This window comes from Ursus americanus, chromosome 4 (assembly GCF_024610735.1).
Source record: "Ursus americanus isolate L20-20 chromosome 4, mUrsAme1.1.p, whole genome shotgun sequence".
Lineage (NCBI taxonomy): Eukaryota > Metazoa > Chordata > Mammalia > Carnivora > Ursidae > Ursus > Ursus americanus.
The window spans coordinates 28,954,267-28,979,447 of NC_142130.1; the positions used below are offsets into that span (position 1 = coordinate 28,954,267).

A 25,181-nucleotide genomic window follows, 5' to 3' on the forward strand; every position below is an offset into this window, starting at 1 on the left:
TGCCTTCTGTATAGACATTCAGATCAAATAGCTTGGCCAAATGTATTAGAGCAGTGCCTCCTAAACTTTAATGTTCATACAGATGACTTCATGATCTTGTTAATGTGAAGATTCTGATTCAATAAGGATGATGTGTGGTCTAAGATTCTGCATTTCTACCAAGCTTCTGGGTGATGCTGATGCAGCAAGGCTCTAGGTCCCTTCAATTACTGGAAAATGGGGTGGAGGAGAATGTGAGAATCACAGAAACTTAGGACCAGCAAGGACTTTACAGATTCCTCCACCCCTTGTTAACAGTTAAGCAACCAAATCCCAGAGATGAGAAGTAACTTGCTCAAAACCACACAATGAGGTTTTGAGAGACTCTTTTTTTTTAATTAACATATAATGTATTATTTGCTTCAGGGGTACAGGTCTGTGATTCATCAGTCATACACAATACACAGCACTCCCCACAACACATACCCTCCCCATGTCCATCACCCAGCTACCCTCTTAACATTCCACCCTGTGCCCTTCCTAAGACTCAGCTCTTCTTTCACCTCCCATCTGTGTGACCTCGTTCGGGCCATCAAACCTCTGTGAGCCTCAGATTTCTCATGTGTTACATCGGGAGGATAAGGACGTTTGTTCCACCTCTCCTACAAGGTTACTCTAATGAAGTGAAACAATGCATGTGCGTGCCTTTAATTTAACAATACTGAGTAGAGCACTACAGGGTTTTCTGATATTGACCAGCTAAGATAACTAAGTGCTGGGCTTTCTATTTAGCTAATGGTAACTGTCCTTTTGAGCTGATATAGATAACAATAGGCATGGTACCTAATCTCTTGTTCTTCTCTTGTTAGACCAGATCCAAATTTTAGATGTATCTTGGCAGAGCTGAGCCAATCTTCCAAACAGCTGAAATAAGAATAATGAGAAAGACATAATTAGAAACAATATTTTTGAAATAAATTTCTCTTTTGGATGAAACTGCAGAAACAACTTACCCAATTTTCTGGAACTGTCCTTCTAAGTTGTTCCAAACATATCTTATTTTCTGTACTTTTATGCATCTCACCTGCAAAAGAAAAGTACTAAGAAAGTCTCTAGTTTAAGGATCAGTAAACACATAATAGTTCGGTGGCTAAAGAAGCATCTGGGGAAGAAGCAAAGATAGATCCCTAATAAACTTATTTAAGATGATCCTTTCCTAACTTACCCCAACCTTCCCTAATACACAAATGGCATTCTTTATTAGAAATGATCATTCAGTCGATGTGGATCATAGGCCTACTATATGCATAGCATGTGAATAAAATTCAGTCTCTGCATTCCACTATTTGATAATGCAAAAAGAGAAGAAAATGTTACAAAGGAGAAAACTAGGGACTCCTGGGTGGTACAGTCAATTAAGCGGCTGACTCTTGGCTGTGGCTCAGGTCATGATCTCAGGGCCCTGATCTCAGGGTCGTGAGATGGAGCCCGGAGTGGAGCTCTGCTCTGAGCTTGGAGTCTGCTTGAGATTCTCTTTCCCTCTCCCTCTGCACCTCCCTCTCCTACTCATGCATGCGTGCTCTCTCTCTCTCTAAAATAAATAAATAAATATAAACCTCAAAAAAGGAGAGAAAACGACGCCATATAATCAAACACATACATGTCAAAGAAATAAAAATACACTAAAGTAACATTTATAGTATTGAAATGCTGTAGAAATAGAAAGAGGGCAGATGATGGAAGGCATCATGGAGGAACTGACATGTGAGCTGCAGCCTGGACGGGTTGGAAGCCTTTTGCTCAGCTGGGAAGGAAAGAGGGCATTTCAAAGAGATGGTGCACCAGTTAGCTGTGGGGAGGGGCAATCGAGCGGGCCTATTTGACTGCAGACTGGAGAATGAGGCTAGAAAGGGAAAGGTCAGAGTGTGTACAGCATTAAATGCTAGGAGGAGGTATTTAGGACATTTTCTTTAAGGCACTAGACTTGCAGAGAAAACTATAGAAGAGTCAATGACAGCGATGAGACAGGTCGCAGGTTCTGGAAGACGGTGAGGAGGCTCTTGCAAGGAAATGGGCTCCAGGAAGTGAGGGTCTGAGGGAGTGGGCAGCGAAAAGGAAAGGTAAGGTTAATGCTGATGGCAATTAGGCATTCTTGTTTCTGAATTTCTCTCCGTAACTTTATATGCAAATCTGAATCTCCGTCAAGTGGTGCCGTAGCTGAGTACAAAGAGAGACCGCGAGCCTGTCATACTGTTGTGGAGCGATGGTTACAACCTCATGCTGCCCGTTGAAATTAACTAAGAAGCTTAAAAAATACTAATGTCTGGGTTCCACCCCCAAGAGATTCTGAGTTCATTTGTCTGGGTTGCAACCTGGCCATAAATATTTTTAAATTTTCCTTAGATAGTTCTAATGTGCGGCCAACGTTGCGAAACGGGGTTCTACCCTTTGTAGCTACTCTGGTAATTGTGTCCTTGAGAAACTCAAGTAAATTTTTCTACACCTTAGTTGCCCCATGAATAAATTGAGGCAACTGAGCAGATAATCTCTAATTTCCACTGCGGCTCTTCTGAGTGTGTTCTATATCCATGAATAGTACAGTCCGTATAATTGTTAGATACATTCTAGAACCGGGAAGAGCATAAAGCTGAAACATAATAAGTGTTCAACACATTTTTTTAGTAAATAAGTGAATGAATGCTTTGTACAATCACATGACAACTAGAAATAGAGGTTAAATCCCTAAGCTGCAACACCTGGGTTACACTAAATGAATCTTAACACTGTTTGATAAATATCTGTGTGTGCCCATGGAAGTGCACACACACACACACACACACACATTCATAGTTACCCAGAAAGAGTGTTAAATGCTGTATTTTTTATTTTACAGAATGGATTTATTTCAGTGAGATTGGTTGCAAAATCACTTTAAAAAATAAATCCTATTTTCTGATTGATTTTTAATGTGTAAAATTGGGGTGCACTGCCTCTGGGAGTGATTCTTCCTTCACAAGCTTCCAGTGGAAGTAAGGAAAGAGTGTCTGAAGGCAGTTGTGGCCCACACTGGGACCTCACGCTTGCTGCCTCACACCTGCCATTCCTGTTCGGTCCCTGGAATTCTGCAAGCAGAGCTGGACTGTACTCACAGCCACTGTCTGTTGAGTTGGGGGCTTTTCACACATTCTCTTTAGTCTTTTTCATCATCCTCTGGCAGGAGAGGTATTACTTTCACCTTCACTTCTTCCTTCATCCCCGAAGTTCGTTTTGATTAAGTCATTTGCCCAAGATCCCACCTATTAAGAAGCAGGGGTCGAATTTGAACTCAAACCCAAAGGCTCCAAAGTCTAGTCTCTTAAAGGATATAATGTTCACGCGAGTCTTGGAAGAAGGGTTGAAAATTCGCATCACTGCCACAATTCAAGTTGCATAAAGTGAGGGTTGCCTCCTTTATGAATTCCATAGGTTCAAAAATCCAAGTTAGGACATTTTTAAAGGATGAGCCGTGGGAAAATGTGAGGCCCCTGCTCCATTAGGGAGCCTAAATCTAGAGGATGTGAAAGCACAGCCTGAGATTGAGAAGCTTATAAAACATAATAGACACAGAACACCAGCAGGTGACGGCAGCAATAACGGGGAATGAAGAGGTTGCGGGTAAATTTTACCTCAGGTCAGAAAATAGAAAGTTCCATTATCTCCTGATAATTTCTTGAGGCCATTCCTCACTGAGTAAGAAGGATGACCCCATCACAGACCTTTCAAATATCTTTAACGTTCCCCAGCAGGAATCATGTCTGCCTGGAGTTTCCCTGCCTCCCTCTTCCCCATCAGAGGCTCTGGGCACCAGTAAGAGGAGGTGAAGTACAATATTTGCATGGGGTGGAGTTTATTTGCCCATTTCCTGGAACTTCAGACAGGAAATAGTAATTAGGACTTCAGGGGTATGCAGTGGGGTGATTTTCATCTTTCTGCTCAGAACCAGGAAGCTTGCCCCTCCTCAGGCTTCCTGCTCCTCATTTCTTGCTGGAACACGTCGTGAGAGCATCCTGTTTAACAGGTTAAGCACTGGGTTTTCCTTTTGCCTGCAATCCCACGATGATCCCTAGAGTCTCCTCTTGGCCTGCGTTTGTAAAGCTCACAGAGCTCTTTTGCTGCAGGTCTCCAGACTCTCCCTGAAGGGCCTTGTCATGTGGTACTGTTGCTCTCCTCACTGTCACCATCACTATTGTCACGGCCGAGCCTGTGGAACCTCCTCCAATTGCAGTGAAAGTTTCTGCCCTTTATGAATGTCATTCAGCACAGTTCACAAATCACCTTAATGTCCACCGTCCCATCTTAGGTTTACAACAGCCTGAGAAACAGGCACGGAAGGAGTCACTGCTTTCGTTTTCTAAAGAAGAAGCTCAAGGCTCAGAGAGGCAGTAATTAGCCAAACTCTCTATGCCATATGTGGTAAATGAAGATATCAAGCCTGGTGCCAGATCTTTCCATTTCAAGACCTCTGCCCCTTCTTTACATTTTGTTTATTTGAGCATTTCTTCATCTTGTTGTCCGCTTATTTGTCTGATGAAATTAAAGAAGGTGGAGGTCAATAATAATGTCAGGTCCATAAAATTGATTTGAGATGCCCACTTTTCCAGGTGAATAACCACCTGACACATTATGCAATCTGTTAGTTGAAGGTGTTTGACCTCTTTTGTTTTTGTTTGTTTGGGCAGTTAAAACAGCTGGGTGATAACAATTGACAATAGAGAAACCACTCAGCAATTCACTTTTATTATTTTTAAAAATTGGCCTTGAGCTCATAAAACTAAACAGCTGTCTACACATACGTAAATTTCAGAGAAAATAGTCTGTCTTATAAAATGTCTTTAATGTGAATGTTAACTAGTCATAAGCCAAGTAGTATTAATTTAATATGGAGAAGAGGGAGTAACCCAAATACATTTGAATGAGAGAACTCAAAATAAGGTCATTTTGCAGACATAAGCAAAGCCTCTGGGATGTTCTGGGTGATTACAGTCCAGTAAGGGAAACCCTGTTTCACAGGGTACCATACGGGGTCCGATGGTACTAAGAGCTAATGCGTACTGGGCATCTACTATGTACCTGGCACCATCCTGATCTCTGCATTCCTTCACTTATTGAATGTCATCAACGAACATTAGAGGTAGGCATTATCGTCATCATTTTATACATGAGGAAACAGGCTCAGCAGAGTTTAGAAATTGATCTAAGGCTGTACAGTTTAGAGGGATGAAGCTAAGATTTGAACTCAGCTCGTCTAGCTCCAAAGTACATGTTCTTTATAACGTTCTACGTATACTGTAGAGAATTACATGGTGGCGGATCTAAACTTGTATTTTGGGGAAGAAATTTCTCTAGCGAAATTTCACATTTCTCTAGCATCAGCAATTACCATAATTTACTTACCTTTAGGTCTGGCTTTCTGATGGCTCTATTTATGATGTACTCCTCATCTGTAATGAGAGGGTGGCCAGGAGTGACACCAAATGCGCTGTTTAATGACGACAGGTAGACCCACATTACCTTTTTCCGTGAATAAGTTTGGAATTCATCCTGAGGAAATAGACACCAAAACCCCCGTGAAGTCAAGAGGAGTCATCAGACTAAAATGCAACCTAGGAAACATCATTTTAATATAATCCTGTAAGGTTATGGAGATAAGAAACATTCTACACAAAATTACATGCCCTTGAACACTAGTAGATAGAAAGCTTTGAAGGGAAAATCCTGTCATCATTTATTAAGGGATCTGGATGTGAATATGAGGCAATGGCACATGTAACAAAATTCAAGGGTAGGAAGATGGATTCTCAGAAAAGAGCTAGTTTTCCCTATTTCTCTCCAAGCCATGAGGCCACAGCTAGATGCAAAATTTCACAGAAAAAAAAGGAAAACAAGCAAGCACTCCAAAGGGTTTCTCCTAGTCTCGGAGGATGGGGAAGCCAGAACGATCAAACCATCCCAGGTTTTCCAGGCTTAACTTCAATTCTACCTCTTCTGGGACACCCCTATAACACCATCTTGTGGCGGGGGAAGGTGATTGGGGGGAGACTATCACTATCCTCAGTCTTAAAGATCCCAACTGCCCCCACTTTCTTTTATTATTATTATTATTATTATTATTATTATTAATTATTATTATTTTAAGATAGCCAACATATAGTACATCATTAGTTTTTGATGTAGTGTTCAATGATTCATTAGTTGCATATAACACCCAGTGCTCATCACAACACGTGCCCTCCTTAATGCCCATCACCCGGCTACCCCATCCCCCCACCCCTCTCCTTTCCGTAACCCTCAGTTTGTTTCCAGGATTCCAGAGTCTCTCATAGTTTGTCTTCCTCTCTGATTTCTTCCCCTTCAGTGTTCCCTCCTTCTCCTGTGGTCCTCCACGCTATTCCTTATGTTCCACATATGACTGAAACCATATGATAATTGTCTTTCCCTGCCTGACTTATTTCACTCAGCATAATCCCCTCCAGTTCCATCCTAATCACTTTCTGCTTTGTATTCCCTTAGTTCATCAAGACCATCTGGAAGATAAGAACCATGCTTTATTGTCCCTTATACCCCACCCATGTGGAGAACTGTGACCTGCCTGGTGAGAGTGAATGAATGGATGTTGGTCCATGACTGAATGCATGGATTGAAGGTGCCCAGATGTAATTGTCAAAAGGTTAGCACAGGTAGGACTGAAGGAGGTACCTCCCTGCATGAGCCTAGCTGAAGCCTCTTCCCTTGAAGTTCATGGATGACTTCATCACAGAATAGAACTAGAGTGAGCAGCACTGGACTGAGTAACAGGTACCACAATGTGGTTGTTATCCGAACGGGTATATGCTATGCGTATAATCCACTAGGATTTTATTTCAGGAGCTAGGAAGGATGGCAAGGGAAGTCCAGCCTGGGAAACAATTTGATGCCTAAAGAACGTAGGTCAGAGCTGGTAATTATCTCCACCAAACCCATGTTTGCTGGGAAGAGTGTCCCAGCTGATGCTGTGAAAGGACAGAGAGGAGAAGATACACTCGTTGTTGGAGCTAATCTCACACTGATTCTCCTCAAGAGAAGCCCACCTCCATGGCTTTGCTCCTTCAGTTTCCTTAGCCTCGAATACATGTTCTTCTTTACTCTCTTTAAGCCTACATATAGGGGCGCCTGGGTGACTCAGTTGTTAAGCGTCTGCCTTCGGCTCAGGGCGTGATCCTGGCGTTCTGGGATCAAGCCCTGCATCAGGCTCCTCTGCTGGGAGCCTGCTTCTTCCTCTCCCACTCCCCCTGCTTGTGTTCCCTCTCTCTCTGGCTGTCTCTCTCTCTGTCAAATAAATAAATAAAAATCTTAAAAAAAAAATAAGCCTACATATAGCTAGACCCTAACCCATCCTTTAGGGCCCAGCTCAAAGATCACATCATGGGAATCTCTCTAATTTCTCTTTCCCCTGAACTATCCGGGTACTTGAATCTCTACCTGTCACCTTATCACTCCTCTTGTACTGTGGGTAGTGACTGCATCTGATGGGTATCTGTGCTCAACCAGGCCTAACACAGCTTCTGAGAGACAGACAGAGGCCAAGTTAGAGAGAGACAGAGAGCTAGGGTGGAGGGGGAAGAGGGGAAAGCAAAGCAAAGGGTGTGGGGAGGGAAGGGGTGACAATGAGGGCAGAGAAGGAAAGGGAAGGAGAAGGGAGGGGACAGAAGAAGAGAAAGGGGAAAACAATAGAAATTTGAAAGTTAAGGAATTAATTCTAAAAACCAGTAACCTTGGCTATTACCCTCAGTAAATATATATATATAACTATATCAAATTAAACCAGATTTGCATGACGTTGCCTTCAGAGCCTAAAAATGGCTGAATATGGCTGAATTTCTAATGACTGAGCCGCTGAACTGGTGGACAAGTTCTAAGTATTGCAGGATAGGCAACAATTCCATAGGACACACCTTGACATTGACGTAGTTCAGCATTATATGAAAGCCATTATATGGCTTTGCCTTTGACCACCTCAAAGGGAGTGTTGTTGTGAGAGGGTTTTGTTTGAATATCTAATAATAATAATAATAATAATAAATAGTTAACATTTATTTAGTACTTCTGTTCCGGGTACTCTATCAGTGAGGCTCAGACCAGGCCAGTCTGGTATGGGTAGTAAGGCCAGAACCGAGACCTGAAGCCAGGTCTTCCCACTCCAAATCTTGGCTCTTTCCTCTTTGTTTCAACAAGTTGTCCATGGTTTTTGGCTCATATATGAAAATCACCATGAAATCTGCATCATATAACAAATAGTGTCCAGTTTCTCACAATCTCTGCTCTCTTGGCAGCAGAGAATCTGATTCCTAAAACCAAGCTGTTGCCCTTGTGTGACAGCAAACAGACCTCTTGATTATAATGCCTAAAAAGGGAATGGCAAAGTGGAACACTGGAACTCCCAAGTTCTCCCAGGTCAGTGTTAATACAATGCACCGACTGCATGCCTTAGTCTAGATAAGTGTGAGACCAAAATTCATCTACATGCCTCCATCTTATTACATCACTTGTATCATAATTAAATCAAAGGTGTTTGGTTATACTTGCCTTTAAGTTTCTTTCTTACCATCCCTCTTACCTGCCAAACCCTATAACCCATAATTCTATATAATGCAAAGTATAAAACTTTTTTTTTTAAGGAGAGAATGCATGGGTGCACATGTGCGGCAGGGGGTGAGGGGGGAACAGCAGAGAGAGCTCAACCCCAGGCTCAATCTCAACACCTTGAAATCATTACCAGAGCAGAAATCAAGTGTCAAGTGTCAGCCGCTTAGCCAACTGATCTACCCAGGCCACCGATATAATGCAAACTATAATTCTAGAGATCCAGTAAAGATACCATAGTGAGCAACCATTTTTCTTAGAGTGGGTAATAATACCGATTTTTCTCTTGTTTACTGTTGTGTTAAACACTCTGTAAAATCATTCATTTTTTTAAAGAAATTTACCCAACCTTTGGTTGGGTAAAAAAAAAAAAGCAGGCAAAGAAATGGAGGGAAATGTGTCAGTGTGAGGTGGTCGTTCTGGATAACGCCATCAACTTCTCCCGGCTTTTGATTTGGTGTTGTCCAACATGGAAACAGCACAGGCCCCTTCCTGAGCACATCCTGAGCAGATCTCAGTTCTGAACCATCTTGAAAATCAGTGCAACTCTCTTGAGGCTCATTTTCTGCATCCGGCAAGTGGGGATGAGAACACCACATTTCATGGGTGCTTGAAGAATTAAATGCAATAATACATAATGCACGGGGTCCAAGGTCTGGCCCGTAGCTGAGTGCAACAATGCTCGTTGGCCTATGGCTCTGTGCCTTATTTTCTACAGCATGTTGTTCCTGAGATCTTCCTGTCAATAGGAGCTCGTTTTCCCTTTGAGGAAATGTGAGAGTCTCTGAGAGCCTTCCGATTTATTTTTCCTTTCTGAAGAAGAAGCAGTTTTACCTGGAAATGGCTATTCCACTTCACTGTTTCCCAGCTCTCTCAAGCAGTTAATGATCCATAAGAGACTTAAGGGTTCCAGAGGATCTACCACTTTAAATAACTGCTTTGTAATGCAAATAACCCAAACTGTTTGCTTGGCAAATCTGGAAGTGTAACGCGTCAAGTCTCATTGAGCAGGCTTTACCTTCTTTCTATCAAGAGAATTAACTAGCTCAGTCCCTGAATTCTAAGAGTAGAATTTAAAAGAATTCAGGAGTGCCTTTCAAAGAACTGAATGCACACAGGGGAGCTTTGTTTGACCTGGACAGAAAGGGGTGGGGGGAACCTGGGCACTTTTTATTTCCTGTGGCCTTGCAATTTCTGAACTTGAAACGCCAGGTTAACTTTTATATTTGCACAGAGTGAGTGGCCTTGCTTATCTTCTTACAACTTTTTGTAATACACAGTTACCTGTTGGAATTTTAAAGTAGTGTAATGGTCACTTTACGTTCATGCCAATGCTGTGACTGACCTTGTGTAGGAGTTTGCTACGCGAAATGTACTTCTGAGCTTGCCTTCTTGCCAGGGCGTCTGGGTGGCTCAGTCGGTTAAGCATCCGCCTTTGGCTCAGGTCATGATCCCAGAGTGGACTCCCTCCTCAGTGGAGTGTCTGCTTTTTCCTCTCCCTCTGCCCCTCCCCCTGCTTGTGCTGTGTCTCTCTATCTCTCAAATAAATAAATAAAATCTTTTTAAAAAATTAAAAATAAAAAAAATTTAAAAAGAAGAAGAAAAGTAACCTATTGCAAAGTTCCAAAGAGATATTAGAATGTCACTGTTTTTCACTTGGACATGGATACATCACAATGTTCAGGCATAAACTCTAGCTAAGACGAAGTACTTAGAGGATTATGGATAAGGTAATAAGAGCTTACTTTTTTCAGGTTCTTTCTAAAACACGGTACTGCCTTTACAGACCCATGACTTTGGCAAAATACTATTCTTTCTATATCTAATTATCACTTTTTTCTTTCCTCTCCCCTTCTTGGTCGTATCCAATGATACTCTTAATAGCTTGACCTCATATTCCCAAAGTTGCTTAGCTGGAAAAAGTTGACATTGGCTAAAATGTAGGATTTAGTTATAAAATAGAGAAAGAAAGTTCTGTGCATTGAAGAAATCTCACACTGATTATTGTCTCACTACTCTTGGGACATGTTCACCAAAAAAAAGGAGGGGGTGATGGTGGTATGGGGAGTGGACAAAGCAGGGAATTTATATGACAAAGCAAGGGCTATAACTATGTGTGCATAAAAAAAAAAAAAAGAGGAAATCCTGAGCAATTCAGCATATACTTTTGGAGACATTAAATATTTTGTTTGTTTTTATGATCATTTTCTGAGGGAAGGATGGGCAGTGAGTTAGCTGACTAATTGTCTGAAATATCTGGAGATGCAGTGCATGGTAAGAAGTAACAAATAAAAAGTCAAAATTGGTTTTAAAAGTGTGTAGTAACCAAGGCCCATGGAATGACTACATGCCAGGCACGGATTTCATCAAAGCACCTTACACGTACCCTCTCATTTATTTCTCATGACAATGTGGCAGGTCCTATTGTTAGCCCCACTTAACACAAGAAGAGGAGGTGGAGGCAGAGTTGGGGAGTGGTAAGTAACTTGCCTGTTATGGACTGATTCCATATGTTGAAGCCCTATCCGCCAACGTGAGTGCATCTGGACAGGGCCTTCAGGAAGTAATTCAGATTAAGTGAGGTCATAAGGGTGAGGTCCTAATCCGAAAGGACTGGTGCCCTTATAAGACAAGGAAGAACCAGACCTCTCCCTCTCCCATGTGAGAACACAGAGAGAGGGTAGCTGGCCATTTGCAAGCCAGGAAGGTCTCACTAGAAACTAATCCTGCCAACACCTTGATCTTGAACTTCTAGCCTGCAGAACTGTGAGAAAATAACTCTCTATTGGTTAAGGCACCCAGTCTGTGGTATGCTATTATGGCAGCCTAAGCTAATACATTGCTCAAAGTAGGTCAAGAGCAGTACTGGGAATGAAACCCAGGCAGTCAGGCTCCAGACTCTACTCTTCCATCATTTTACACTATTGCTTCTGCAGAGTCTGCTCACTGGCCAGGGGATAATAAGATCTCCAGTTCCAACTCCAGTTCAGCTCTCGATAGAAGTTTTTCTTTCGCTGCTTACAGCTATGGGACACTAAACTCTTCTTTAAACTTCTGTGTGTTTCCATCTGTAAAATGGGGAAAAAATAATTTCTACCAGAAAAGACCAAATGAGGCAATGTATATGCCAATACCTTTCGAACTGTAAATCACAATACAGAATGCCCTGTATTAGTAATCACAACAGTAGGTACTGGCACAAAAATAAACACATAGACCAGTGGAACAGAATAGAAAACCCAGAAATAAACCCACAATTATATGGTCAATTAATCTTTGATGGAGGAGGAAAGAATATGCAATGAGAAAAAGACAGTCTCTTCAACAAATCGTGTTAAGAAAATGGACAGCTACATGCGAAAGAATGAAATTGGACCACTTTCTCACACCAACCGCAAAAATAAATTCAAAACATAGGACCTAAAACCATAAAAATCCTAGAAGAGGGACGCTTGGGTGGCTCAGTTGGTTAAGCATCTGCCTTCCAATCGGGTCATGATCCCAGGGTCCTGGATCCAGTCCGACACTGGGCTCCTTGCCCAGCAGGGAGACTGCTTCTCCTTCTGCCTGCTGCTCCCCCTGCTTGTGTGCTCTCTCTCTCTGACAAATAAATAAATTAAATCTTAAAAAAAAAAATCCTGGGAGAGAGCACAAGCAGCAATTTCTCTGACATCAGCCATAGAGTAACAATTTTCTAGATATGTCTCCTGAGGCAAGAGAAATAAAAGCAAAAATAAACTATTAGGACTACATCAAAATAAAAACTTCTGCACAGTGAAGGAAACAATCAACCAAACTGAAAGGCAACCTAGTGAGTGGGAAAAGATATTTGCAAATGACATATCTGATAAAGGGTTAGTATCCCAAGTACATAAAGAACTGGTACAACTCAACACCCAAAAAACAAATTATCCAATTAAAAATGGGCAGAAGACATGAACAGACATTTCTCCAAAAAGGACATACAGATGGTCAACAGACACATGAAAAGATGCTCAACATCACTTGTCATCAGGGAAATGCAAATCAAAACCACAATGAGTATCACCTCACCTGTCAGAATGGCTAAAATCAAAAACACAAGAAACAAGTGTTGGTGAGGATGTGGAGAAAAAGGAACCCTCATACGCTGTTGGTGGGAATGTAAACTGTGCAGCCACCGCGGAAAACAGTATGGAGATTCCTCAAAAAAATAAAAATAAAACTACTCTACGATCCAGTAATTGCACTACTGGGTATTGACCCAAAAAATACAAAAACACTAATTTGAAAGGATATATGCACCCTTATGTTTATTACAGCATTATTTACAATAGCCAAATTATGGAAGGAGCCCAAGTCTCCATCAATAGGTGAATCGATAAAGAAGATGTGGTACACACACACACACACACACACACACACACACACACACACTGGAATATTACTCAGCCATCAAAGAGAATGAAATCTTGCCACTTGGAATAACATGGATGGAGCTAGAGAGTATAAGGCTAGGTGAAATAAGTCAGTCAAAGAAAGACAAATACCATATGATTTCACTCGTATGCGGAATTTAAGGAACAAAACAAACAAGCAAAGGGAGATGAAAGAGAGAGAGAGAATGAGAGAGACAAACCAAGAAACAGACTTTTACCTAGAGACAACAAACTGATAGTTACTGGAGAGGTGGGAGATGGATGGGTAAAATATGTGATGGGGATTAAAGCATACACTAAAAAAATAAGTAAATAAATAAATAGCCCTGTGCTATGAAGGATAATGGCTTAAAAACAATTTTCTTAACATAGAATCATTTCTGAAGGAGAGCCCACAGGACCTCAGGGTTCTCTGTCTGGATGTCTAAGGAAAAACCACGTTGAAATAGTGGGTGGGGGAATGCTATTCAGAAGAGGGAATGTGTACCTTAAAGAAATATAATACTATCTTCTCTTACTTTCTCAACCATGACCTTTTGCTTCAGCATCTTTGTAAGAAAGTGCTGGTAAAAACCATGAGACTATTTATTACAGATTAAATTCAATTTATTTAATTGAATTAAATAAATATTGAGCATCTGCTGTGGCCATGTACTAGATGATGTGGAGAGTGAAAAGTAAGCCATAGTACTGTCTTCAAAAAGCCTATAATCTAATAAAAGAAAAAAACTATAAAAAAAAACTATAAAATGCAGCACAGTGGGAAGAAACTCTGGATTTAGAGGGTCAGAAGGCAGGTGCAAGTTCTTTGTCCACACTATTCCCTTTTTCTGGCCCATTTCCCATTTGTCCCTCCCCACCAGCCACCATCACCTTTTGACTCATCATCCTTTGGAGCTTGGAAAGTCTTTCTTGACTTGGTCAAAGCCTTATCTTATAATCCTACCATAATCATGAACCTTTCCTAAGCAGCACTTATAACAATGGGATGTTTACATTTATTTGTGTAGTGATCTAATGAACTTCATGAGGTCAAGAACCTTGATTTGACTAATTGTTTTACCCCACCCCCCCACCCCTACCCCCACCCCCCAGTCCATGAGCTACCACTGTGGCTGGCACACAACCTGTGCTCATCAAATTTATGAAGGAGGGAAGGAGGGAAAGAGGGAGAGAGGGGTAGGAAGGGAGAAAGCCTGGGTGACATTTACTAGGTTAACTAGTGTGCAAAGTGTTATCTGTATCCTCATCTGTAAAGTAGAGACTGATGATAATGCCCACTTCCCAGGATTGTTATGGGAATTATATGAAATAGTCAATGAGATGCTATTTTACAAAATGTGAAATGAATAGCATTTTAATACAAGGCAGATTGCAAAAGGCATTATAGCAGTCAGAGGTGAAAATACAGAGCTAAAAGAGAATGAAGGGGGCGCCTGGGTGGCTTAGTTGTTAAGCATCTGCCTTTGGCTCAGGGCGTGATCCCAGCCCACATCAGGCTCCTCCACTAGGAGCCTGCTTCTTCCTCTCCCGCTCCCCCTGCTTGTGTTCCCTCTCTCGCTGGCTGTCTCTCTCTGTCAGGTAAATAGGTAAAATCTTTTTAAAAGATAAATAAATAAAAATAAAATTTAAAAAAAATAAAAGAGAATGAAGGACAGGTAATTAACTCGCCCCCAGAATTGAGGCACAGAACGGATCAGCTATGGAGAAGGAGGTAGATGGCTGAGAGGTGAATAGGTTTTCATAAATAGAGGTAGAACAACTATTTTCTATATTCACTTTATAGAAAATGTGTGTGAGTTGACTCCTCACCAGAATGTCACTCTACTGGACAGGGATTTCCATCTGTTTTGGTCATAGCTGTGTTCCCAGTACCTATAACAATGTCAGGTCCATGACGGGTGCTCCAGGAAGTATTTAGTGAATGAATAAATAACCGAATGAATTAAGAGGATAGAGAATAGCACAAGAAATGTTAAGAGTAAAAGCATAGACAAAAAGTGTCTAGCTCCCTTAGGAAATGGTGTTGATGTGAGGCACCTGGGCTTGGAGACACTGGGCTACAGAGGAGGAGGGAGAGATGAGTCAGGGATCCAGAATATGCGAATACAAACAGTGGTGGCTAAAGAGCATCCCGGGGAGCTGGTAGACTTTGAATGCCATTTGCATGGCTGATTTGCAGGATTTCTGAGTTTTCTAACTAAAGCCCCTAGCACTGACATCTTTAGGAGAAACTGAAGGGAAATGTTCCCCATTAAAACACTGAAATGAAACACCCTGACTCAGCCTAGTAACCAATCATCACATTCTCCGCTGCACATCACGGGTCTTTGACAACATGTGACATATGACAGGGAAGGGGGAAAAAACCGCATCTGTAATTAATAAAGATGAAAACTATGGAAATCATCAGAAGCATCTGAATTCAAAACACCAATGAATGTAAATCATGTTATTTGCATAGAAATGTGGTAACCCTACAGATACCCGTTAAAATTCAGAAGTAGATGAATAATGAATAAAATACCACTTTTAAAATTGTAAAATAAAAGTATAATTACTCTTGTATTTTGGAATAATCTCACTTTTTGATGGGCTTAATAAGAGATGGGGAACTGAAAATAAACTGAGTGCTAAAGACTTTTAGTCAGTACGTCATGCCCCCCCTTTTCTTAATGTTAAGAAATGACTACCTAATCAGTATCTGTGATAATGATCTGTAATCTTACCAGTGTGAGATTGATGATAAATACCAAGTACTGATTTTTTAATAACATGAAAAATAGACATACAACACATTTTCAGGTAGGAGTCTTCTTCGCCCTCCCTAATGGGAAGTCTTTATAGTGCAGCTATCATAATATAATTCAAATAAAAAAATTTTAAGGTGTCATTTAATGCAAATAACCTAGCCACGACTTTTAAACTATTGGTGCCCAAAGCTTATTTTTATCTAAGGCTCAGATTGTTAGAATGTTTGATATAATTGAGTTCTTGTCTAATTACATAAAGACTAATTTAGAGCCTCATTTATTTGGAGAGTCTGTGGCATAGCAAATCCATTTAAAATGACACATAAAAGGAGGTAATTAAAAATTAAAGTTGATATCAAAATGAAAAAGGCAAGATTGAAGCTGGTTTAGACTCCTCTGATTAGTTGTAGAGGGCAGTGAAATGGGAGAGGGGCTTAAAAGGCTTTGAAAGAGGGGCGCCTGGGTGGCTCAGTCGTTAAGCGTCTGCCTTCAGCTCAGGGCGTGATCCCAGGGTCCTTGGATCAAGCCCCGCGTTGGGCTCCCTGCTCCACTGGGAAGCTTGCTTCTTCCTCTCCTACTCCCCCTGCTTGTGTTCCCTCTCTCTCTGGCTGTCTCTCTCTCTGTCAAATAAATAAATAAAATCTTAAAAAAAAAAAAGGCTTTGAAAGAGACAAAGAAAGAGGAGGAAGCTGAAACACAGAACCCTAAGGCACCAGTGCTTTTTAACATTTTTCCAATATGTATCCAGTTACAAAGTTGGCCAAATACAACCAGGAGAGGTGACCTTACTGACCATGGATGAGTACTGGGGATTCGCAGGCACTAGACCTCTTTCCCATGGCCCCCACCCTGGAAGGGAATGCTCTCGGCTAACAAGGGGAGGACACAGCATCCAGACTAGCAGACCGTTCCATGTGGCGCACCTAGTCCATAGCAGGCTCTTCTGTAGAGCAAGCTCTCGGAGCTGCTACAGCAACGATACATACATGCACACACACTCACAACTCAAATGGTCTTCGATCATGTATTTTACAGTTTGCAAGGAGCTTTTCCATACATAAACTCACTGCATCCTCACACCAGTGCAAGCAAGAACAAGCACTTTTCTTAGGCCTATTTCCCAAGTGGAGAAATTGAGGTCCTGCAAGGTTAGGTAACACTCCCAAGGTTAGGTGTCACACATCTGGGGTGCTAGGACCTCTTGACTCTGAATCCCAAGCCGTACATTCATTCCCTGTTGGTTGACAATTTGTTTATTTCTCTTACTGGATGTTTCTTTCTCTTTTCTCACTCTTCATTTTCCTTTTACACACTTCCGCCTCCAGTTCTCTCATTTCCTCCCTTCCCTTACCATTTTCTTGCTCATTTCTTCCTCTTCCTATTTGTGCCTTGACTCTGCCAGCAATCTCAGAGAGTACAGCTTGGCCAGCCAGCCATTCCCAGATCCAAAGAGTCTGGTGGTACACTCTGAAAGGCAGAAAGCTTTTCTGTTCCAGAAGTTGTTTCCGCAGCAGCAAGAGCATTGCCCTCTGAGAACGATAGTAGAACTTGGGAGAAGGTGCCTCCTGTTTCGTGGTTATAAGACTTATTGCTATCCTCCCCTCTCGCAGCATTAAATAGTGTGTTTACCTGGAGAGTTTGCTATGTATAAAAAGAAACTCACAGCCCAGCAGAGGTTGATTTATCAATAATTTGGTTGTCATTCTGGGTCATTTGGGCTGACGCATTGTGAGAAATGCTCACGAAAAGTCCGCCAGAGATGGGTCATTCTGTGAGACTGTATTATGATGCCCATCCACAGGAACAGCCACTTCAACCTGTCAGCCACCACATACTGATGGAATCCCCACCACATACAGGAACTAGGGATGCAGCAATTAGCAAAACAGAAATAATCTCTTCCTTGTGGAGCTGACAGTCCAGCAGGAACAGGAACAACACACGTTGCCTAAGTGTAATGAATGTAAGGAGGAAACGTTAGCTGAGCCAATTCAGGGAAACTCGCCTAACACCAGGACCTTGTATTAACAGAAAGAGACAATGAGCTCTGAACAAGATGGCTGCATTTTTTTTTTACCCTAGCATATCTGCAGGATGCAACACACTCCCTCAAAGATCATGGCTTTCTCAAATCAGCAGAAGACAGCACCCTCCTCAGAGGGGTGCTCCCCATCTCCTCCCTACCCCTCTCCATCCCTTCCTGCAGAGTTGCTCCAGGGGGACTAGGATAGGTATGACACATCAGGACATGGGGGATGCATCCATGTGAATTTTGTAGCTTGGAGCCTGACTTAACTACTTCACATTACCCATTACTTTTAGCCATTGAGATGGTTATTCATAAGACTCACAAGTTTAAAAGGAATACCCTGTGAAGTAGGTCTTCTTAATGAGATCCCACAATACACAAATTATTGAGCTCTTGGTAAATAAATGCACGGCTGTGACGGAACTTGCCGTGTGCACATCTACCCATAGCCATTCTGTAATGAGATGTCCAGGAGAAAGGGCCGTCAGATACACACTTACCGTTGTCCTCAGCAACACGACATCTGCCTCTTGCAGGGAACACGGGACACAACTTGCCCACACATGCCAAGCAGGTCTCCAGTAAAACACCAAGGGAAGAATCCCAAATGAGAAGATGGATCCAGCAAGACAGAGGGTTTTCCGGCAGCGCTGGGTCCGGTAGCCAAATATCTCCTGGGGAAGAACCAAAATGACCCCAAATGTTGATTAAGCACAGTAAATACCATATGAACCAATTGGGATTTTGGTGATAAAACTGGGGGCAGAGAGTGAAGAAGTTGAGGAGGTATTGAGAAAGTGGAGAAGAATCCCTAACGAGGGATTGCAGGCCTCCAGGAAGTCGCAATCAAACTGGGAAACTCAGTTTCTATAATTCAAGCACCTGGCTACCCTGTGCCAAACACTGTGCTAGGTGATACGTTATCTTTTTTTATTATCATTACGTTATGTTAGTCACCATACAGTACATCATTAGTTTTTGATGTAGCGTTCCATGATTCATTATTTGCATACAGCATCTTAAGTCTCTTGAGCATTCCCTGAATAGGATACTAATTCCCTCATTCATAAATGATAAGGCTGTGCTCAGAAAGCCTGAATGGAAAGACCTGGCCAAGGTCACAGGGCTAGGAATTTTCTTCTTCCAGATCAAACCCAGGTTTGATCCACAGCCTTCACAGACATGACCATGAGCTATGTGATGGGAGGACCAGATGACAGCAAGAACCGATGATTCCCTTGTCTGGGACCAGCAGCCACATGGACAGGACAGAACCAGGCACCAGGCCTTGAGTGTGGAGTCTGGATGTGATGAAAAGGTCTGATCCACAAGAGGATAAATAACTAAGCCCCTGCCATCAGGGGCTTGTGGTGGAGCTGAGCATTCCCACCCTCCACCCTTGTTCAGTTGCAAAAAGAATTTTACACTATGGGAGAAAATCGTAGGAGCTATTCGGGTTATTGAGTCCTTGCTGTGAGCTCGGAAGGGATTTGAGACCCCGGATGATACAAATCTGAGCAAGAGAAGAGTCTTCTAGTAAATTTATAATCTGGACAACCTTCTTCTTTCCAAGTATAGCCTGAGACAGAATGGAAAGCCAGCCCTGAAGTTTGTGGCCTCAGTTCCAGTTACATCACACAAAGTTAAAGGTATATGTTATATTGATTCTCACGGCCAAAATTGAGAAGTCGAATATTGGTTAAAAGCACCTTCTCTGGACCAAGTCACGTTGGGTTCAAAGCCTAACTCTGCCACTTCCTGGATGTGACCTTGAGCAAGTTATTGAGCCTCTCTATACCTCAGTTTCTCATCCATAATATGGGGGTGGTGATAGGACCCACTTCACAAGGTTATGGTAAAGATTAAATGAGTCACTGTGTGTAAGTGCTACGAATGCATTTATTGCCACTGCTGCTCATGCTGCTGGTACTGCTACTTCTACTGCCATTTAGCCATTTCCCCAGAAGTAGATCTGAAATTCTACCCCTCAGTTTATTAGCATTTAGATCTAAGAACTCCTAGTGTCAATAGTTCTGCTTCTGCTAGGATTGCCTATTAGGACAACAAGGGAGCTGGAACATGCAACTTTAAATCAGCCACCTTCTCTGTCTCACTTGATAAAGACTACATTATCAGAGGGGTTTCTGTGATCCTTGACTGAAGGCTGCTTTCGTGTGTAATTTGGGGAGGGGGGCCTTCCTCATATTAGCAGGGCATGCAGGTGTTGACTGTCTGCCTTAGGTATTATCCACATTTGGCATGCCTTGGATAAAATGTTCACATTAACTCAGAAATATAAGCCCTTGGCTGATTTTGCAAACTAGAATGTCTATCTTGACATGAATCTTATTTTGTTCCAAGCTCAAGCTCTTGCTTGCCAGCTTCCACGCCCAGAATGGTTCTGCTCCTTCATCATTCCTGAAGCAATGCTTTGTTGACCCTACAATGAGCAGGATCCCAATCCTAAATCTCATACCTGTCCTGAGTCTACCCCATCATCTCTTCCCATGTGCTTTTTTCTGTTCCTACACTTTGGAACAGGTCAACTTCTACCTGACAAACCAGCCATTGTATTATATTTTTTGAATGTTATATTTAAAATTCTCCTTATATTGTCCATTTGAGCCCCCCATGTAATATGTCTGAGTTATGCCAATTCTAGAAGCACAAATATCCCTATTACCATGCATCTTTTATGCGCTATGCAATGAGAGCCCTCTATAGTTTCCAAATTATTTTCATGTTTATTATCAAAATAATGTAAGCAGGAATTATTATCTTCAATTTCCAGCTAAGAAAACATGAAGTTTAAAGTTATTACATATAATAGATATGATTAGCAACTATTATTGGTAACAATGATAGCAGCTAACATTTATTGAGCACTTCAAAGCCCTTCACCAAGCACTTTTTGTCTACTTTCCCATCTAGCTGAAAGAGATTAAATAAGTTTCTCAAAGCATAAAACTCATTAGTAACTTTAAACTAGTCCTCCGGTCTAGACCTCTGCAGCACAGGGCAGATAATGTGAGCTGGTCATTTCCACTCTAAGGCTCTTCATTCTGCCTTGGATTTCAGTTCAATTTAACAAACACTTTTTAAGAGTCCACCAAAGAGCAGACATGTGCTAGACACAGAGATGAATGAGACAATGCCTCTAGCCTCAAGGAGCTCATTTGTTTAATGTAAAGAGAGACACGTAAACAGATAAGAACAAACATGTTTAGAGCAATAAAAGAGTTATATAGAGGAATAACTATATAAATTTTCATCTGAATTGGGTGCTGTTAATAAAAACACTGTTACAGCAGTAGACCAGAAGTGTCACAGTCAGGCCAGGTGAATATCCCCTAGTTACACCAGATTGTTGCTTTCAAAGCTGGCCTGCTCTCAGCTCTGTGGACACTGCATCAGTTAGTAACTCATGACCAATAATCCATTGCCAAACTTTTAGTAGAAAGGCTAGAATAATGTGGACAAGGAGTGTTCAATTATTGCTTATTGAAGTGAGTTGAATTGTACTGACTGGAAGTAAATTGCATTGCAGGGACTATTAATAGATACTGGATTTAAAATTGCAAAAATTAGCATGGTGCTGTTTGTTATGACCCTGTAGCAGTTTACTTCCTACATTAGGGAGTGCCTCCCACGTCCCTGAAAATGCTTGAGAGAGCCATCCTGCTTCTCTGCACTCCACCCACCCTTACCTCCCACAAAAGGGAATCAATCAATCAGCTGTCAAAAAAAAAAAAAAAAAAGAGAGAGAGAATATTGAGAAAATGTCAAAAGACTATTACACTCATGGCAGTCTACATGCATTATGAAAGAGCACACTGTCCCTTTCTTTATCTCCCCTGCTACCCACAGATTCTTCCATTCCCTCTGTCCCTGGAGATCTAGGTCCTTCGCATTTTTAAGGACTTCCTGATTGGCTACCAGGTGTCCAGGTCTTCTCCTCTGCAGAGTCCCTATACTCAAGAAGTCAAACTGATGCTCTCAAAAGCAGTGGTTTCAAGTACCTCAGCCAACAGACCCCCTTTAGTCTTAGGCCCTATCACCAGAAAAAATACACACAGATGCATACAAATAGACTTCTCCATAGAGACTCAGGGTGTTCCCACAGTCTAGGTAAAACCCTGCCCTGGAAGGTTCATAAGACTGAATCAAAGCTGATCTTTCCAGAGGTTACATTCTATACTTGCACTTAGGGCCCGACACTAGGTGAGCATTTATGAGCATAGAGGTGTGAAGACAATGCTTCTGGAAATGCACATGAGAGGGTGATGAGAGCAGGACCTTGGCTGACTCCAAAAGCTTCAAGGTAATATCATCACCTGGGGGCTCACCAAGTGCTGAGAGTGGCTCTCAGCCTTCTGGTCCCAGAGCCTGCTAGCAGAACTCCCCTCACAGAGAAGATTCAAGATCACCAGGTCGAAGAGATTGGTCGGAATAAGAGAGTGAGATGTATGTAACCGCCACAAAACCGGATGAATACATGGGTAAGTAGTAAGGGTTTGTTCTCTTCCCAGCAGCACCGTCTCTGGGCGTAATTGTCCTGCCAGTGGACCTTTATGCAAGCATAGTGTTTAAAATGGGCTCTGGACTCTTCTCTGACCATCTCGCACCATGACTGACATGGCTTCTTTAAACACTGTAATTCATTCAATCAAAGTACAGTCAAATCCCATTAGCCTGGGAGCCATTTATTCTGTTTAAGACAATTTTACTGGCTCCATTAAATATTTGAAAGTTTAAGTGATTTGTTTTTTAAAAGTTTATCAGGTGGCTCCGTGGCGCAATGGATAGCGCATTGGACTTCTAGAGGCTGAAGACATTCAAAGGTTCCGGGTTCGAGTCCCGGCGGAGTCGCAGTTTTTCCCTCCCCATAATTTATTGGGGCGCCTGGGTGGCACAGCGGTTGAGCGTCTGCCTTCAGCTCAGGGCGTGATCCCGGCATTATGGGATAGAGCCCCACATCAGGCTCCTCCGTTGTGAGCCTGCTTCTTCCTCTCCCACTCCCCCTGCCTGTGTTCCCTCTCTCGCTGGCTGTCTCTATCTCTGTCGAATAAATAAATAAAATCTTTAAAAAAATAAAAATAAAAAATAAAAGTTTATCTCCCTTAAGATAATAGTTTTTCCTTTATTTCCAAATTTTGGGTGTGAAGAGAATGTTTCACTGTACTAACCTGTACTAAATGGACGCACTTTGCATCACTGTATCCCCCACACACACCCTACTCCAATTTCTACCTCAGTAGTTTCTTACTTGACACTCTTTAATGCTGAAGGATGATTTCACAAGGCTCCCTTAAGTTCATTTGACGTCTAGATCAAAGTGAGATATTCTCAACCTGAATGACCTAATCCAGAAATCTTAAACTGGAGGCTTAAGAGGAAAGGCCTACAGACAGGTTTCTTCTTGGCCTGGTAAGCATTTCTTAGAACTTTATAGTGGTCTCCCAGTTACTTTCACATAACATTCTGATTTCTAGTTTTCTTTAAAATAAATCAGAAATCATGACAGCACTATACCCACATTCTTGTACCAGAAGAAAAAGCTGGAGAGCACCAAATAACCCAGGAACTACCCCAGCACCATTCGGTGAGAGAGAGGATGTGGCCCTGCAGTACATTCCTACCATGGGATCTTACACACCACTTCAGACAAATCAGCTCCAGCAACACTCCACCATGTGGATGACTCTTAGTGACCTACCAGTAAGTGACAAAAGTCAGGGCAAACACTTACATAAGCATGGAAACATTTTTACAAAGATAAAAGCAACCAAAATTTAAAATGTATTTTTTGGTATAGATTTAAATAGAAGAAAGCAAGGAATTGAAGAAGACATGATACAGGACAATGGTCACCCCCACTGAGGCAAGGCAGGACCACATTGTCAAATGTAGGCTATTGTCAAGGTCCTAGCTTTTGTTGGGGGTGGTGGGGTAATCACATTATTATAAAGAACTAATTAAAGAGCTAACTGAATTAATGCAGCACAGCGTTGACAAGTAATGAGAGTGTCATGAACCAAGGATTATAGACACTCTAATTGTGAGCACCTGAAGGAAAAAAGGAAGAAAGAATTGATCAGAGTAAGAGATGCCCCCCTTTAAACGAGCAGGTACTCCCCTATTTCTCATGGTCCCTGCCATGCTTTCTCTTTTCCTCCACACTGAGCCCGTATGTCAGACTCATTTCTCACCTCACTGGGCCTGCTCATCAGAGTCACAACCTCATCTTGTAGACCAGCGGTTCTCAACCAGGAGTAACTCTGCCCCCACAGGACATTTGGCAGTAGCTGGAGACATTTTTGGTCACTCTCAACTAGGTGAGAGGTGATACTGACATAGCTTCTAGAATGTTATTAAATGTCCCCCAAAGCAGTTAAACATCTCACAGTGCAGAGGACAACTGTCCCTCAACCTCCACAACAAACACTTCTCTGGCCCCAAACAACAACGCCAAGGTTGAGACACCTGAGTAGGTATTGGGTTTCCCCACCTAACCTAAGCAGGTCTCTAGGTCCTAGTGCCTCGATGTCCTCCTCGGCACTCAGAGGAGAACTAGAGAATTTTGATACTGAAATCTATGGTAAAAAAGGATTCACACTTCACACCAAGTGCCCCCTAAGATCAGTAGTGGAGGCAGCAGCTCATTTTGCAGATGAGGAAAATTGAGGTGCTAAGAGAGAAAGCAAATTGCCCTTGTAGTCTGCACCTGCCTCCCTCCCCAAACTAAGCCACTCTTGTACCACCTCGTTCTGCCCTGGCCACACCAGCCCCAGTCACAGAGCCCATTCCCGCCTCAGGGTCTTCCCATGGCTGGCTATCGCTCGACTGTGGAAGCCTCCTGTAAGTGTGTTCTTCTCAAAAAGATCTTAGCCAATCTCCTATGTAATGATAAGCCCCTGATCTCACCCACTCTTTATAATTCTTTTTTAGAATTTTCACAATTTGTACTTAGTATTTTTTGCTTGCTGCTCCGACTCCCTCCTTTTCACCCCCCACAAGACTTTAAGTTCTATCAGTACAGGATCATTTCAAGTTTATTTCCTCCAATATGTTTACCTAGCACCTGGCACATTATCTGCATGTAGCAGGCACTCAGCAAATATGTGCTGAATGAATGAATAAATCAGTGAGTGACTGTACTAAAGGAAAGAGGGGAGGAAGGAGGGAAGGAAGGTCAGTCTGGAAGGTAATGAACCCTTACTCTTCTTGTTCCTAGCCCTAATTTAACTGTATCCATTTCTTGGATTCTCCAAAAATTAAATCATTCCAAGGTACGGGGAAAAGGAAACATAAACAACCTCAAGATACTGCTCTACTTTGGTCATT

General features: G+C 42.1%; 1 protein-coding gene and 1 non-coding gene across 3 annotated transcripts in view; one reads left to right on the top strand and one right to left on the bottom strand.

Moving 5' to 3' along the window:
- The window catches only part of ATP13A4 (ATPase 13A4), a 132,278-nt gene that overhangs the window by 76,362 nt on the left and 30,735 nt on the right, over positions 1–25,181 (bottom strand). For both annotated transcript variants that reach the window (XM_045812656.2, XM_087861518.1), the window contains exons 2-5: positions 18,338–18,511; positions 5,413–5,559; positions 993–1,063; positions 823–903 (exon numbers count right to left, since the gene is read on the bottom strand). In XM_045812656.2, the coding sequence (XP_045668612.2) occupies positions 823–903; positions 993–1,063; positions 5,413–5,559; positions 18,338–18,511 (473 nt within the window). The remainder of the gene's footprint in view (positions 1–822; positions 904–992; positions 1,064–5,412; positions 5,560–18,337; positions 18,512–25,181) is intronic.
- On the top strand, positions 22,622–22,706 carry TRNAR-UCU (transfer RNA arginine (anticodon UCU)). The gene is given in 2 exon segments: positions 22,622–22,658; positions 22,671–22,706. It is a non-coding gene; the product is annotated as a tRNA-Arg (tRNA).